The following is a 17,611-nucleotide window of genomic DNA, read 5'->3' as shown; positions in this document are numbered from 1 at the left end:
TGTTTTCCTGTTAGCGAGATCCTGTTAGCCGTTAGCTATTTCCAGTTTTTCTGTTTTCTGGTACCTGTTTCCAGTTTGCCTGTTCCTAGTTCCTGATTTGTGTTTTTTCTTTATTGTGGACATTAAATCATGTTTTCCTGCACCAAGCCTGCATTATCTGCATCTTGGGGTTCGAACACCTTGTGACAAGATTCATAAACACTGCTGCTGCACATTGTTTACCATCTATTGCATTGGTAATTTCCTCTGTCACTGTATTTTGATTAAAGCCATTGAGGTTGAAATATTAGCCCTATAGCTCAGCGAGTATTCTATATTTGTTTATGAAACTCTCCAATCTGTTATTGAACAGTCTTTCAATGATTTTAGAAAATTGTGGAAGTAAAGAAACAGGTTGATTTGCAAATTGGTGTTTGTCTCCAATCTTATAAATTGGTACGACTTTAGCTATTTACATTTTGTTTGGGACTTTGCCTGTCCCACCGCAACGAGAAGTGCATATAGCTCAATTTACAAATGATCGCTCTAGAGGGGCGGGCCAAAAAAGTTTGCATTCAGGTTCTGATTGGGCAGCCAAAATATGGAGCTGGACATTTGTTATTTGTTTGGAAAGATGGACTCACTTGCATAATTGGCCACAGAAAGATGAACTTAGCCCGGTGATAGGCTTAGCAAAGATGGACTCGCAGAGACGATCGGTTGCCACAAAGCTATCCCGTTTTGTGGGTGGTCTTATTTACGTGGCCTGTTTTTACCATATATGGATAATCCACTGACGTCAACAGTGGGACGTCACAAATGGGGCGAATTCCAAGCGGCTCCTTTGGAGAAAGTTTGAAGAAAGGCAAGATTTTTTTATATAATAATAATAATAATAATAACTGGGATTTATATAGCGCTTTTCTAAGTACCCAAAGTCGCTTTACACGTGGAAACCATCATTCATTCACACCTGGTGGTGGTAAGCTACTTTCATAGCCACAGCTGCCCTGGGGTAGACTGACAGAAGCGTGGCTGCAATTTGCGCCAACGGCCCCTCCGACCACCACCTATCATTCATCATTCAGTTCACCGGTGTGAGTGGCACCGGGGGCAAAGGGTGAAGTGTCCCGCCCAAGGACACAACGGCAGCGATTTTTGGATGGTAAGAGGCGGGGAGCGAACCTGCAACCCTCAGGTTTCTGGCACGGTTGCTCTACCCACTACGCCATGCCGCAATGCCTCCACGGTTTGCTTTCAAATGTTCTGGACTCATGCAGATTCCAAATAAACAACAACAGGTACCAATAGGTAAGAAAAGTTTGATTTGCATAAAATGGCTCTAAAATGCTGGGTGAAGGTGCTCAACTGGGGCTAAACACATTTCTGAAAGGGCTAGAGCAAATTTACTAGTTCTGTAACAGCCCAATAGTTTAACAGTTTACTCATTTTCATACAATATTCACCTGAGAACACATTTCAGAGTAGTGTAGTCTGTTATGAGTCAAACATATCCATATATTTACTCAAATTCAAGAGTAGCTGAGAACCATAGTTCACAATGAGCAAGAAATAAAGAAGCACCAACTTAGTTATTAATATATAATTTAACAGAGGCATGCAATATAAAAATATGTTCAGCTTGTCTTGGAAAGAGCTGGAAACTCAACTGTAAATCAAGGGAAAGCTCCTGTGACATAAAGTGACAAGATGTTGGCTCGTAAACAAACAATGTGAGTGTGTGTGTTGAAATGGCAGACATTATTTCCACTTTTACCCAACATCTACCTCAAAGCGCCAGGTGGCCATAGCCCAGCTCAAACCCACGCAGCTGCTCTCTTACATGCCCACGCAAACACACGCACACACACTTTTACAGAACTGACTTTGAGATCACCCTTCTTGAATATACATATCACTAATACACATGCGCACATACTTGCATGAGGCTTTATTTTGTATACAGCAGTATCAGAATTAATCGCTTTGCCAAGCTGGGCTTATCCTCACACGTACACAGAAATCATGATATTAGATGCATTAATGCCTGCTGCTCATAAATTTGCATCAAACTGTGATGTGCAACATGTTCAAAGGATTATTCCTGACAAACTGTGCTCTCAAACATATACAGTACACACATAGAAAAGGTCACAACACATCGCATCACCCACACATTGACACACATTTATAGGGTTAAAGACCTTATTTTGAGTCTACACACACACACACCGCCTTGGAAATGCAAGGGGTACAGCAACAGGATATGAGGCTGTTTCCATCAGCCAGTTTCCAGTATTTTCTCTTTTTTCCAAGTAAATGCTAATTTAATCGTTTAAAAGGTGCCTTTTTATAGACGCTTATCCACTTGAGCTTTGCCAGCAATCAGAATCCCCAGCAGTAGCTTATGATGCTTTGTTCCACAGAAATTTTAATTAGGTAGGTAGTTTTAGACCTTGATAGTAGAGCTTGGAAAGGAACTAATGTATTTCTTTATTGTAGAAAATGTCACCAACTGCATGCAGCTAATAGTAATCAATATGAACAGGAAAACACATGGAAAAAATAATAATTCTGGAGTCAAAGTATAACCATTGTAAAATATTTACTAACTGTGCAGGTGGTTTTTAGGCCACCTGTGCTGACCCATCAACTGGAGAATGTGGTGGTTCAGGGTTACGACCATGGCCAAATACAACTACCAGCCATCTTCAGCAAGCAACATTAAATAATGAAATTACATTGTGACTAGTGATGCAAGAACATCATAGGGCCAAAGATACACCAGATCAGGTCCAGATGTTGAAAGTCCGTACGCAGCAGGGTCACTTCGTAATTAATGTCCAAAAAAGCTCCTCCGCAGTTACTGTTCATTTGTTAAGGAATTAGGCCGTGCTCACACCAGAGCATTCATACCGTGCTGGACTGGTCGTGATTCCTATCTTCTATACACACATTGATATACTGGAATTGTGAGCAGGGGCGTCAAAGTGGAGGGAAAAGTGGGATGTTTTACCAGGGACTCTATCTGTGGCAATATTTGAAAAAGTTATGTACAAATTTCACTTTTGCATCTCATTGCATATAACTGTGGTACATTCAAGGACCCTCAATTTAAGTTAGAAAAAGAGTTGTCACTATAGTTTCTAAAAACAGGGAGGCTTAACCCACACGAGAAACACTGATAATAATATAGTATTATTGATGTGTTATTATGATGCATATTTCCCACTGTAATGATAATTATATGTGAATCAGATCATCTCTACATTACACTCTGAAGTAAATGAAAACTTGACATATTTATAGTCATATGTAGGTAAATAATGACAGGTTATATGGTATATTATATTCATATACTGGCCACTTTATGAATTTGTTGGCGCGATTTTGTAAAAAAACAAAAAAACACATCTTTTTTTCAAAAACAAAACCAAACTGTTTTGAGGGGGCTTCCTAGATATGTTCAAGTCTAAATTTGTTAATCCCGTTTTATTACTAAAAATAATCATGTTTACTTGTGTTTTTAAAACATAGTGTCAAGCAAATTCATGTAATAGTTAGTCTTTTAGTGCATGCAAACATACCAAGTGTGGCGTTTATGGGGTGACAATAGGGGCGCCCTCAGGAGTTTTGTGTATGGGGTTTTCAGAATCTGGTGCTACGCCCCTGGTTGTGAGTGAGCGAGCGAGCAAGATTGCTATGGGTTTGACTTTTGGGTCATCCATCCATCCATTTTCTATTGCTTGTCCCTCTCGGGCTCGCGTGGGCCCTAGCCTATCCCATATGCACTCGGGCGGAAGGCAGGGTACACCCTGGACAAGTTGCCATCTCATCGCAGGGCCAACACAGACAGACAACATTCACACCCACATTCACACACTTGGTGCAGTTTTACTGTCGCCAATCAGCCTATCCACAGGTGCATGTCTTTGGAGGTGGGAGGTAGCCGCAGTACCTGGAGAGAACCCATGCATGTTCTCACAGGGAGAATATTGTTTTTTTTTACAAAATCGCGCCAACAAATTCAATATAAAGTGGCCAGTATATGAATATAATATACCATATAACCTGTCATTATTTACCTAAATATGATTATAAATATTTCAAGTTTTCTACAAAGAAAGAATCGAACCCAGGAAACTTCCTTTTCGCTTTGAGCATGAGCGCTAACCCCTTCTCCACCGTGCACTTTTGGATGAGTTTCTGTCTTTATATTTGATCTCAATTATATTGGTTACTGTTAAGAATTTGCAAGGAGCAATCACATTAGTCATTGAAAGATTTAGCTACATAGTACAGTGTGTGTTTATGCAACGATGCAGTACCTTGGCCCACCTATATCAATCATGCAAGAGGAGGGGAAGTGGGTTAATCTGGGCATGGATTAGTGCGCACTATCTAAATTAGCAAACTAAATACAAGACACACAAACAAATTACACTGGAAGGCACACCTGGATGGGTGTGGAAATGGAGAGCTGATTGGACCATTACAGGACATAGGTGAAACCATAACAAGACAGGAAGTAGTGACTGACAAGAACTTATTTTAAATGCAGAACTGGAAAACCAAACAAACAAAAAGACAAACACAGGTCAACAACATGACAAAAAGTCAAAGCTGAAAAACCATGACAACCATGATAGACAAATAATTGGGTGCAGTTTGACAACAACTCAGACAGCATCCTGCCAGGTCCAGTCCACAAAAAAGATATTGTGCTGTTATTAAGTTTAAGTCTTTTTTTTTGAAAAAGACAAAGAAAACGCAAACCGCCCAACACGCCTTGGGTTAATCCTTTGATGTTTGAAGGGCGCTGACATCTGGTATGACTTAATGTGTGGCAGTGGTTCAAACTGTTTTTGTTTTGACACTGAAAAGTCATATTTTTTCTTTAAAAAATGCCAACATTTTGTGTTCGGTTCTAGAAAGTCCACCATACAATATTTTTTTCTTCTCTTTTGACAAGCTGATGTCTCTCTGGAAGTCTGTAGTTGTCATGGGGTCTCGGCACAGTGCAGCCATGAGTGAGACAGTCCATACTGTTGCTATAACTGTAATGACTGTAGATATCATTTTACAAGATACTATTGTCAGTGACATTGTCTGTTTTTCTTATTGCAGTTAAAACCATATTCAACCCTGCACCAGCTATCCCTGACTTGGATCCTGACTTCTACCGATTCTCTGATGTGTTTTGCTGCAATGAGTCTGAGGTGATGAATCACACAAACACACACAATTAGATCGTCAGCTAAATACTGCGCTTTTTTGGGGGATTATAAAAAAATATATCTTCTCTCTTCCTTTAATTAACAGAAAACTTAAACATACTCCATAAGTCTTTAAATCTTGGCAGTACATGACTTGTACATTTGTAGGATTTACTGTACGGTTGCTAGATTCTCATAATTAGATAATTAGTGGAGTATACTGCCTATTATGGTAGGATTAGAACCATCCTGAAGTTATAAGAGCACACACCCTTGAACAGTAACTGAACCATGTCTTCTAGATCAGTGATTCTCAAACTATAGTATGTGTACCACTAGTGCGGGGGTCAGCAACCTGCGGCTCTCGAGCTGCATGCGGCTCTTTAGTGCCACCCTAATGGCTCCCTGGAGCATCTTTTAAAAAATGATTGAAAATGGAAAAAGATGGGGGGGGAAATATTTTTTTTGTTTTATTATGTTTTTTGTTAGAGGACAAACATGACACAAACCTTCCCAATTGTTAGAAAGCCCACTGTTTAATATGTTTGTGTGTATGCTTCACTGATGAGAGTATTTGGTGAACATCGTTTTGTCCTACTAATTTTGGCGGTTCTTGAACTCACCATAGTGTGGACTGTGACACAACAGTTTGTTCATCCATCCATCCATCCATCCATCTTCTTCCGCTTATCCGAGGTCGGGTCGCGGGGGCAGCAGCCTAAGCAGGGAAGCCCAGACTTCCCTCTCCCCAGCCACTTCGTCCAGCTCCTCCCGGGGGATCCCGAGGCGTTCCCAGGCCAGCCGGGAGACATAGTCTTCCCAACGTGTCCTGGGTCTTCCCCATGGCCTCCTACCGGTCGGACGTGCCCTAAACACCTCCCGAGGGAGGCGATCGGGTGGCATCCTGACCAGATGCCCGAACCACCTCATCTGGCTCCTCTCGATGTGGAGGAGCAGCGGCTTTACTTTGAGCTCCCCCCGGATGACAGAGCTTCTCACCCTATCTCTAAGGGAGAGCCCTGCCACCCGGCGGAGGAAACTAATTGCGGCCGCTTGTACCCGTGATCTTGTCCTTTCGGTCATAACCCAAAGCTCATGACCATAGGTGAGGATGGGAATGTAGATCGACCGGTAAATTGAGAGCTTTGCCTTCCGGCTCAGCTCCTTCTTCACCACAACGGATCGATACAGCGTCCGCATTACTGAAGACGCCGCACCGATCCGCCTGTCGATCTCACGATCCACTCTTCCCTCACTCGTGAACAAGACTCCGAGGTACTTGAACTCCTCCACTTGGGGCAAACAACAGTTTGTTTACATGTAAAATCTTCCACTCCTTCTTTGTCTCATTTTGTCCACCAAAAGTTTCATGCTGTGCGTGAATGTACAAAAGTAAGCTTTGTTGATGTTATTGACTTGTTGGAGTGCTAATCAGGCATATTTTTTCAGTGCATGACTGCAAGCTAATCAATGCTAACATGCTATTTAAGCTAGCTGTATGTACATATTGCATCATTATGCCTCATGTTTAGGTATATTTGAGCTCATTTAATATCCTTTACTTTTATCCTCTTTGTATATAATTTAGTTTGCATGTCTCATGACACATTATCTGTATTGTCTGCGTTTCAGATAGTTGTTTGTGCCATGTTGTTCCAGACCACAGCAAACATTACCTAGCTTGCCAAAGATTTTAATACCGTACATCTATTAAAGAAGACAGCCTGCCATTTCCTTTAACTTGGACACACACATCTATAATTTTGGCCATTAAAAGACAGTAATTTCCAGGAGTTATCTCATTCCTTCTGAGTAGCCTCTGATTTACTAATGGTTTCTAATGTTGTAAAAATGTGTAGAATACTGTAAATATAACATTTCAACATTTCTGTCAACGAAGATTTGCTTCAGCCATAGTCATTTTGATAGTAAGCTATTATAGCTAATATAGACATTTACGTCATGTGTTGCCTTAATTATAAGACTTTTAATTTTTTGCGGCTCCAGACAGATTTTTCTTTGTATTTTTGGTCCAATATTTTATTATTTTATTGTCTTTCAAAGTTTTGGGTTGCCAATCCCTGCACTAGTGGTACGCCAAAGAATCCCTCAATTTAAAGTACAGTGTTTTATTTTCCTATATTCAAATATAGGGTTACTGTTAAAACTGTGTGTAATGTTAGACTGGCCAAACATATTAAATATACTTGTTAAATAAAACTTCTGACTTGTTTTTAATGAATACTTGGTTTAAAAACTACTGTTCGTGATCATGACCCCTGCCGGCATATCAGTAGTCCCACTGTATTATTCATATATATATATATATATATATATATATATATATATATATATCCTCCCCTCTCCTACAGTCATAGCATCTCACCCCAGGTGATGATAGATGAGTAAAAGTGGGCGTAGGTAGCTGGGAATTGCATTAATAACAAGGCAGATGTGCTCTTTTCTTGACTCAGCCACCCCTTGGGGGTTAACGTGAAATGGTTTTTGATGTCGTGCTGCACAGCAAAAAAAACACTCTATAGCCAGGTGTGTGGAAACAAAAAATGCTTTTTTTGTATAAGGGTTGTATTATTTTAAGTCTTTGTACAGTGGTACCTCCACTTAAGAGTGTTTTGTGATGAGCTCTGTCTTTCGGCTAATTGTTATGCTTTAAGTTGAAAGCAAATATTTGAGTTTCATGCATCCCGCCATTAGATGACATAGCAAATGTCACAGGGAACACTGTAAGATCCGCCCAAAACATCTGATCTTACTCGCTATCATTAGCTTATAGCTAAAGGACATAACTTTGTTTTCCAACCATGGAAATAAAGACTGTGAGTGTGAAGGAGAGAGTGCTTAGAACAGTGGTTCTTAACCTGGGTTCGATCGAACCCTAGGGGTTCGGTGAGTCGGGCTCAGGGGTTCGGCGGAGGTCAAGACACACCAGACTCATCGTATAAATAAAACTTCTTCCGATCGGCGTATTATGAATACGACAACAGCAGAATTCACACTGATTTGCAGGCGTGTAATTTGTTATGAGTTAATGCACTGTGTTGGTTTTGTTCTTTGAAAAAGGTGATGTTCATGCACGGTTCATTTTGTGCACCAGTAAAAAAAAAACATAACTTTGTCTTGAATTTGAAAAAAAAATGTATATAATTTTTTTCACTAAAGAAGGGTTAGGTGAATGCGCATATGAAACTGTTGGGGTTCGGTACCTCAAACAAGGTTAAGAACCACTGGCTTAGAAGAAGAAGCGGATGAAATTCATTGAAATAAAAAAATAAATCATCAATAAAATGGCCGTCAACTTGCATATCACTGGTAGTCTGCATCGTACTGAAGCAGAATGAGTCAAAATCGCCAGCCAAGAATGGTAAAATAATAACTACTGGTAAGTGGCGGACATCTATCCATGGAAAAGCTGCTGATGGTGTGTTTGACAGAGAAGCAGATATCAAATATCCTTCAAACGATGGCAAATGTTTGAGAAAGGCAAAATATTGTTTGCTGAATGATGTGAAAATTTGAACCCTAAATTTGTAAAATTGTAGCAATATATTACACATGGTTTCCATGGGGCATTAAAAAACATTAAAATACATTAAATGGATTTTTCTAAAATTAAAGGCTTAAATGGCATAAAAAAAAACATTAAATGCGATGTCCAGAGGCATTTAAAAATGTAATACAATTTTAGGACTCGACCGATAAGTCAATACGTCAATTTATCGAACTATAACTGAAAAAGAATTTAAGAACGTTGCGGTCATCGAAAAATTGCTACGTCTGTGTGTTATTTTTTTCTGTCTTTGGCTTTAAAACTGGATACAAGAGGTTTTGTAAGGTCCAAAAGAGAGAAAAGTGTTGCCTTTATAGCGAACACTGATGGACGACAAAATCAAACGATTTCGGGGGCCCAAACTTTGCCAGTCTTTTGTCACTGTAGGCATGTAGTCCCTAACTCTCACACCATATCATGTTAATGACGAAGCTGAGCTTGTTTTATATGCAACTCTTTTTCTCAGTTGTCTCCAGTTCAACACATAAACTAACTTTGCTAACATTAGCAACTCTCGTGATGCAGACACCTCACAGGACCTACAATGCTCTAGGACGGGCAAACAAGGCAATTCTCACATTTGACCACATCTCTTTTATATATTGAATTAGTTCTTTTAGCTGCCTCACACTTTATACATAACTTGTCATCTACTGTACCCTTTTTAAACATTTGAGAGGTTGTAAAATACAACCTATTCAAGAGGTTTAATTGACTCAGTTTATTTTTGTTGCATGTAAGGCAGTGATCCCCAACCTTTTTATACCTGCGGACCGGTCTACGCTTGAAAATTTGTCCCACGGACCTGGGGGGGTTTCATAAAAAAATACAAACATGCGTGCTTACGGACTGTATCCCTGCTGACTGTATTGATCTATATTGATATATAATGTAGGAACCAGAAATATTAATAACAGAAAGAAACAACCCTTTTGTGCGAATGAGTGTGAATGAGTGTAAATGGGGGAGGGATTTTCTTTGGGTTGGTGCACTAATTGTAAGCGTATCTTGTGTTTTTTGTGTTGATTTAATAAAAAAAAAATATATATATTTCAAAAAAAAATATTTTTTTTTTATTTCTTGTGCGGCCCGGTACCAATCGATCCACGGACCGGTACCAGGCCTCGGCCCGATGGTTGGGGACCACTGATCTAAGGGGCTTATTGGCATTTTTCCAAGTATCATTCCATGACATGTTTTTTTCTAAAATGTTTAAATCAGTCATCCATTTTCGAACACATGCATCATTTGCATTCCTAGTATAATGTTAATTTAATGAAGAAAAAAAAAAGGTGTATCCTAATTTAAAAACGTAACCTCTAATTTGTGGCTCTTATAAGGCATATTTTCAGAGAATATGCATTTTTACAGCATGTTTTAAAAGCGATAACATTTTAAAAATACTTTTATTTATATTATATTGATCAATTAATTCAGAATTGGATGTGGGCTTGATTGCAGTTCCCCTTTAATAATTTTGGTTGAAGGTACAGTATGATGATTGACAGGCGGAACCTTTTAATTGGCTGTTGTCTACGACCGTGCATGAAGTCAGAACACCAGATGCTCCTATGGAAAAATAAATAAATACAAATAAATTATCAGATGAAAAAGTCTTGCGAGCCAATTCTAATTCACTAGATAGTAAAAGTTAATGTAAACTTTTCAACTATACAACATTATCATTGGTTATCAAAGGCTTACAAAGTTTTCTATAACTGACAATTGTAAGCTTTTGACTATATATAATAACCATATGTGGTCAGACATGGGCATTGAAATTGTATTAAGGGGCATTGAAAATGGCATTAAAAAGCATTAAATTAGATTTGCTGATACCTGCAGAAGCCCTGTTACAGCAATATCTTTAACATGTACTGTATATTCCTTTTGCAAAATCACATACCGTGTCAGCCACATAATTCTGTATCGACTTTAACAAAAGTGTATGTGTGTGTAAGTGTGTTTGTGTTTTTACTTTTACACACACTTGATCTTATTCTGGTAACAAGAGGGACTCAGATGATGACTAACAAAACATCCTTTTTTTGCACCTGACAGTACCTGCATGACTGCAGGCTCTTAAAGCATTATTTCACTGTGGTTTATTTTTTAACTGTCCAGGGTCATTGCTTACTTAGGCAGATCACATTCTCAGACTGCCATTTGACTTCAGTGTCAGTCGTGCTTGAACTCTTATGAGTTCTGGGAGGTTATCTGATACACACACACAGTCCAGGTGCGTGTGCAAGTTTGCGTAAGCATGTGTGGTCTCACTGTACAAGTCTGACGGGTGACGTGGGAAGGTGGTGCATGGCCGGGATTAAGCAAGACAAAGTGCAGGCACTCTTTGATCAGCAGCCCGCATGCAATGTTGAGGAGCTTTATTGAGAGGGTTGACGTTATCTTCCACGTCCATCTTGGGGCCCCACATGCCAAACGTTTCTATCATGACCCCGACTGATACAGAGAAATGAGATCCCATAACAACCTATCAGGATTCCCAGCGACATACTGAAAATATTTGATTAGTTTGCCACTAAAACCTGTAATATGATAAAGCTCATTAACTAGAGACTTGACGCATGTTTCATATTTAACCAGCCAAACAGAACAATTTATTATGTAACATGCCTTTTAAAAATAAATATCATATGAAGAGATGGACGCAAATTTGGTAAAAGTGTGTTCAAAGATGCAGATACAGTAGCACCTTAACTTACCAGGTTGGTTCTGTGACCGACCTCTTAAAGGGAAACTGCACTTTTTTATTTATTTTGCCAATCGTTCACAATCATTATTAAAGACATGACACAGGATTGACCTTTTAGAGGGGAACTTCACTTTGTTGGAATTTTGCTTATCCATCCATCATTAATTATGAAAGACATGACGATGGATGTATTTTTTTTAATGCATTATAACTTGTATATAAATGTAAATACATGTCTGCTTACAGCGGTATTCCGCCCATAAAACTCAGTAAATAACTTTCCAATACTTCATTTATATTTCGTGACATGAATATTAACCAAATATTAACGATATTGATATTATAAGCGCTATTAATAGCGGCACAGTGATCACTACCCTGTGTGCCGATGTTTACATCGTCGAGTGGTCTGCTGCTTTCTCGCTTCCTTGCTCCCTGTTAGCTTATTGTATATCATAAATCGTGCATCTGTGTTGGCCCTGTGATGAGGTGATGGCGACTTGTCCAGGGTGTACTCCGCCTTCCGCCCGTGTGCAGCTGAGATAGGCTCCAGCACCCTCTGCCACCCCGAAAGGGAAAAGCGATAGAAAATGGACGGATGGATGCATCTTACCTGGATAGAAGAAGGCTGAGGACGTATTCCAACATGTTGGCACACTTTGATAGCCAAATTAAACCAGCAAATGGCGAGAAGGGCACGAAAACAGAATCAGAATCAGAAATACTTTATTAATCCCTGAGGGGAATTTACAATTTTCAGCACAATCCCATTCAAGATCAGACAAACAATACAGGGAGACAGAACAGGATCGCTGACAGAAAAGACGCTTGGTCCCACTCCCTGTCTCTTCGTGAGGATTATGAGTGATTCTACATCCAAATGGAATATATTAACATCCTAGCAGTAAACATCCTAATGACAGCAGACCTTGCACAGTAAGTGTTTGTTGTCTCTCATGAAGTCTGCACTAAGCAGTGGTGCTGAAATATATATATTTTTATTAAATCAACACAAAAAACACAAGATACACTTACAATTAGTGCACCAACCCAAAAATTGCGTCTTGATATGTTTAATACGCCACGTATGCTTAAAACAATCAAAATACGTAAATATTAAATGTTATTATAAATGTGCCCATTACTACATAACATATATACTTACTGTGTGTATATAATACCTTGATAGAGATGTTTGGATGTTTTTTAAGGGCCTTTTCGGCAGAATATCGCAGCTCCCATAGGCTCCATTGTAAGCAGACTTTTGATCGAACGTATTTAATATTTAGAATGCAGAAAAAAAATACATCCGTCGTCATGCCTTTCATAATGATTGTAAACGATAGGCACAATTCCCCCAAAAAGTGCAGTTCCCCTTTAACACAAAACACTTGTCTCTCAAATCAACATCTTTCATTGAAATAAAATTAAATCAATTGAATTAGTGCTTGGCCCCCGAAGGCAGCACAATTTGAAAGATGTACAGTACATCCTTTTGAAGAAGAAAAACAAACTTTTAGATAATAGATATTGATTAAAAACAGTACAATAGAATGTAATACTAACTACAGTAGTAGTACGTACAGCATTTACCTTGGATAGTGGACTTCTATGGTTTATCTCCCTCTACCTGCTTTGCCGTCAAACACACCATCAGCAGCTTCTCCATATTTTCATGGATAATTGTTTTTATAAAATAATTTTCATATAACACAGACACAGACAATGAAAAGGTGTGTTATTGTTTGTGCTATGGCGCCATCTATTGGACAACTTCACTCACTGCAGGTGCTGCTTGTTGAAAATACATTTCTTATTTTGTCTCATGAACATGTTTTGTCTCTTGAACCGGAAGTACAACTGTCCATAGCGTTTCTGCTCGAAAGGATTCTTGAATTCAACACTCAAAGCAACGTTGTAAGTTTTATAATATATATAAAAAATGTTATACTTACTAAACCGTCCCATGTGTGATGTTTATAGGACTGTTTTCATGTAAATTTGTACGTGCTATTATAATGTAATCAGAATCAGAAATACTTTATTAATCCCTGAGGGGAAATTCAGATTTTCAGAACAATCCCATTCTAGAGCAGACATATATTACAGACAGACAGAACAGGAACGTTGACGGATCTGCCAACTTCCAGCGCCCCTTAGACAGGTGGAGAAGAGGTTAATGCTGGGAGGCGGGGGGTTGAGTAAAAAAAAGGTTCTGTCTCAGACTGGGCTCTTGGGGAGTGGGTCCAGATTGAGGTTAAGAAAAAAAAAATAATAATCAGGCTAGCGTTGTTAGCATTAGCAAATATGCTAACACGTTTACAAGTGTCTGGGATAGTATTATTAATTTACATATCTTTTTTTACTTATCTTTTTTTGTATTGTTTCAGTTTCGTAAATTCGCCAAAACGTCACTGTGGCGTTTTTGAGTCTGTTTAGCTGATTGGAGAGCTAGCTTTCGCAGCTAGTGGGTCCATGACAATGACTTCTGTTTTGTTTGATCAGCCGTTTTACTGCCGTGTGACAGGAACCGTTTGGAAACAATAAAGGTATGTCAATAATAATTTACCTAATCCTCTGTACTGGTAAATATCTGCGGCTTATGGTCTGGTGCAGCTAATATATGTAAAAATATTTATTTGTTCTAAAATTTGGTGGGTGCGGCTTAAATACAGATGTGTTCTGTAGCCCGGAAAATATGTGTAATGTTTTTAATGATTTATTTTTTTAATTCAATAAATATCATCCACTTCTTCTTCTCAGCACTGTCCTTCACACTCACTTTCTTCCTTCCCATGGTTGGAAAACAAAGTTATGTTAATCTCTAGCTATAAGCTAATGCTAGCGAGTAAGACCAGATGTTTTTGGCTTGATCTAACATGGTTCACTGTGGCATTTGCTTCGCCAAGTAATAGCGGGGATGCTTGTTACTCAAATGTTTGCTTGCAACATAAAGCAGAACATTTAGCGGAGCGACAGCTCTCATCTCAAATCACATCTTTTATAGGAGAACTGCACTTTTTTTTGGAATTTTGCCTGTCATTCACAATTGTGTAAGACAAGAACACATGTTTTTCTTTTTTTTGATGTATTCTAAACAGTAATTAAATGCGATCAAAAGTCTGTTTACAAGGGAGCCTATGGGAGTTGCTCTATTCTGCCTATAAAGAGTGTCCGCCCTGAGATCGGTAGGTTGTGAGTTCAAACCCCGGCCGAGTCATACCAAAGACTATAAAAATGGGACCCATTACCTCCCTGCTTGGCACTCAGCATCAAGGGTTGGAATTGGGGGTTAAATCACCAAAAATGATTCCCGGGCGCGGCACCGCTGCTGCCCACTGCTCCCCTCACCTCCCAGGGGGTGATCAAGGGGATGGGTCAAATGCAGACGACAAATTTCACCACACCTAGTGTGTGTGTGACAATCATTGGTACTTTAACTTTAACTTAATAAAGCCCTTCAGAAACATCCAAACATCTCCATTAAGGTTTAAATACACATTGTAACGGGCACATTTATGACAACATATGATATTTACGTATTTTGCTCATTTTAAGCATAGCCGGCGCATTAATTTCAAAAACGCATCACGACGTTTACTTTTTTTTTTTCCAACATCACTGATTTCTACTCACTGCAGACTTCATGAGAGCCAACAAACATAACAAAACATCATTTCCTGTGCAAGGTCTGCTGTCATTAGGATCCCAACTGATAGAATGTTGTTACAGTCCTGTTTAGATAAAGAATGACTCATAATGATCGCGAAGAAAAGCGGGGTGGAACCAAGCGTCTTTTTGTGTTTTTTTCCCGGGTTTAAATTGGATGCCAAAGTTGACCAACTCGTCAGAATATGTTCTCATCCTTCTACTATCCAGGTGAGAGGCATGATTTATGATCTAGAAAAAACTTCCACGAGGAAGGAAGTGAGGAAGCAGCTCACTTGTCGATCACGTCAACATTGGCACACAAGCTTTTGATCATGGCTCCGCCATAAATAGTTTGTCTGCGTTTGCACTTTTATAATAAAAAAAAATCATTAATACTCGGTTAATATTCAAGTCACAAAATGTAAATATGGTGTATGGCGGTTTTTGGATGGTTATTTATTGAGTTTTATGAGAGGAATAGATGACCTCTCATTGGCTTTTATATTGGTTTTATATTTATTTTTTTGTTGTTTTTATTCAGTCATTGGTGGAGGATCATATTTGAATATTGTTTTTGCAGCACTTTGGAAACATTTTTGTTGTTTAAATGTGCTATACAAATAAAGTGGATTGGATTGGCTTCATTGTAAGTGAACTTTTATTCACGTTTATTTAAGAGTTAAAATGCATTTTAAAAATACATCTGTAGTCATGTCTTTCATAATGATTGTGAACGATAAGCAAAATTCCCCCAAAAAATGCAGTACCCCTTCAAGTTGAGGTACTCTTGTAAATTTGTTTTGAGTGATTTTCCTTAGTGTGTGTTTATCCCCTTTGTGTTTTTGCCAACTCCAACTTGTCATTTCCTTTGGTGAATAGATCTGCTGCACAAATTGTGCCTGTCCTTTTTTTAATATTATATGTATTTATTTAAGTTGTCTGCTCAAATGTTTTTTAAGTTGTAACGTTTTACATGTAACTTTATATTATGTTATATTGATGGTTTGAACGGTTTATAGTTGAGGAGGACAACTGAGGAATTTTTCAGGTGTCCTGACAGAGTGTACTGTATGTTAGTTGGTGTATAGCCCATTTGCTTTACATTAGATTTGAGAACATGTACATTTTTACTATAATATAGAAAATACCACATAGGTTTAATTGACTAAAAATACTATCACTGTACATATAGTCAAGTGTCATTAAGTCTAGTATATTATGTATATTTGGTGCCTGATTAAATAATGAATAATTGCACTATATACTAGTATTAACATATTGATAATATAATTCAATTAAATTCATTTTTACAGCCCCTCTGTTTTACAACCAATACCTTCATAATAAGTGTCAGACATATGAGTGCTCATACTACTACAGGATATGTTTGAGTCATCGGTTTCTACGAGTCACCATGATTTGCCCTATGCAGTCTAGGATACAACCCACGCCGTCTATGTGATATGTGACATAATGCATCTAAATGCATTTAGCAAGATTGTCTGCATGAGAGGTCTCACCTTAGTTTACCTTAATAAATATTATGCAAATGTTTTTTCATGAATGTAGACTCGCCAGCAATGTTTTCAAAAAATATTATTCAATGTATTACAAATAATGAGTAAGAATTTTAAAAAATCTTCTCAAAATCATATCATCCGTCTAAAATTGGAGGCATAACAAAATCACAATGTTTAAATTTACACTTTTCTTTTATAATTTTGACAATCACACCATCGTCACATTTTTTATAATAATGCCTGTTAGAAAAGTGTAATAACCATTGTATAAAAAAATAAAAATACACAAGGAAATATTAGTTAGCACATTTTGCGTTATTTTGCATTGAGCTTTGGTGTTATTTATTGATAGTTGCTGTAGAATTTGTAAAAATCCACTGTTTGTATAACTACGCAATTTATAGAAAAAAAAATAATGTAACTACGCAATTTATAGAAAAAAAATGAATGTGTCTAAATATTATCAAAAAAATAACCACTATTTAGCTTCTCTTAATTGCAAGTACACTTGCTGTACATCTGTAGTAAGCAAAGCCCCCCTAGCAAATAATATTGTTTGTTAATTTTAGAGGGCAAGCTTATGATGTAAGACATATTGTGCTTCTGAGTTTATTTGCAATTCCTTAAACATCTGCTTTGTCACCATTTAGTCGGTTCACAGTCAGACGGCGTTACCGCTAAAACGTCTTCTGCGCCGCGGAGTGCTGACAAATCCAGCAGCTTAAAAACGGACAAGAAATCTATCTGACTGCACCCAGTGTGTAATACCTTATGCTGGAATTACTCACACTAAACAGTTAACTGAACCTTGTAAAAAAGCAGACAAATCACATTGAAATTGTGCCAAATTTTAATTTTTTTGGTTTACTGTATTTTTATTACAATTCCTTAATAGTTTTAACAGTAACTATACTATATTATACAGTAACAGTATTATACAGATTTAGTTCAATATTTGGAATAA

At 38.1% G+C, this 17,611-nt stretch overlaps 1 protein-coding gene across 6 annotated transcripts in view; it reads left to right on the top strand.

The window, feature by feature from the left end:
- Positions 1 to 17,611, top strand: part of rbks (ribokinase) — an 88,565-nt gene that overhangs the window by 36,723 nt on the left and 34,231 nt on the right. For all 6 annotated transcript variants that reach the window (XM_061968471.1, XM_061968472.1, XM_061968470.1 and 3 more), the window contains one exon: positions 5,107 to 5,198. In XM_061968471.1, coding sequence (XP_061824455.1) covers positions 5,107 to 5,198 — 92 coding nt within the window. The remainder of the gene's footprint in view (positions 1 to 5,106; positions 5,199 to 17,611) is intronic.

Source organism: Nerophis lumbriciformis, linkage group LG08, assembly GCF_033978685.3.
Source record: "Nerophis lumbriciformis linkage group LG08, RoL_Nlum_v2.1, whole genome shotgun sequence".
Lineage (NCBI taxonomy): Eukaryota > Metazoa > Chordata > Actinopteri > Syngnathiformes > Syngnathidae > Nerophis > Nerophis lumbriciformis.
Note: the sequence above shows the minus strand (reverse complement) of the source record. Positions and strands in the feature narration are given on the sequence as shown.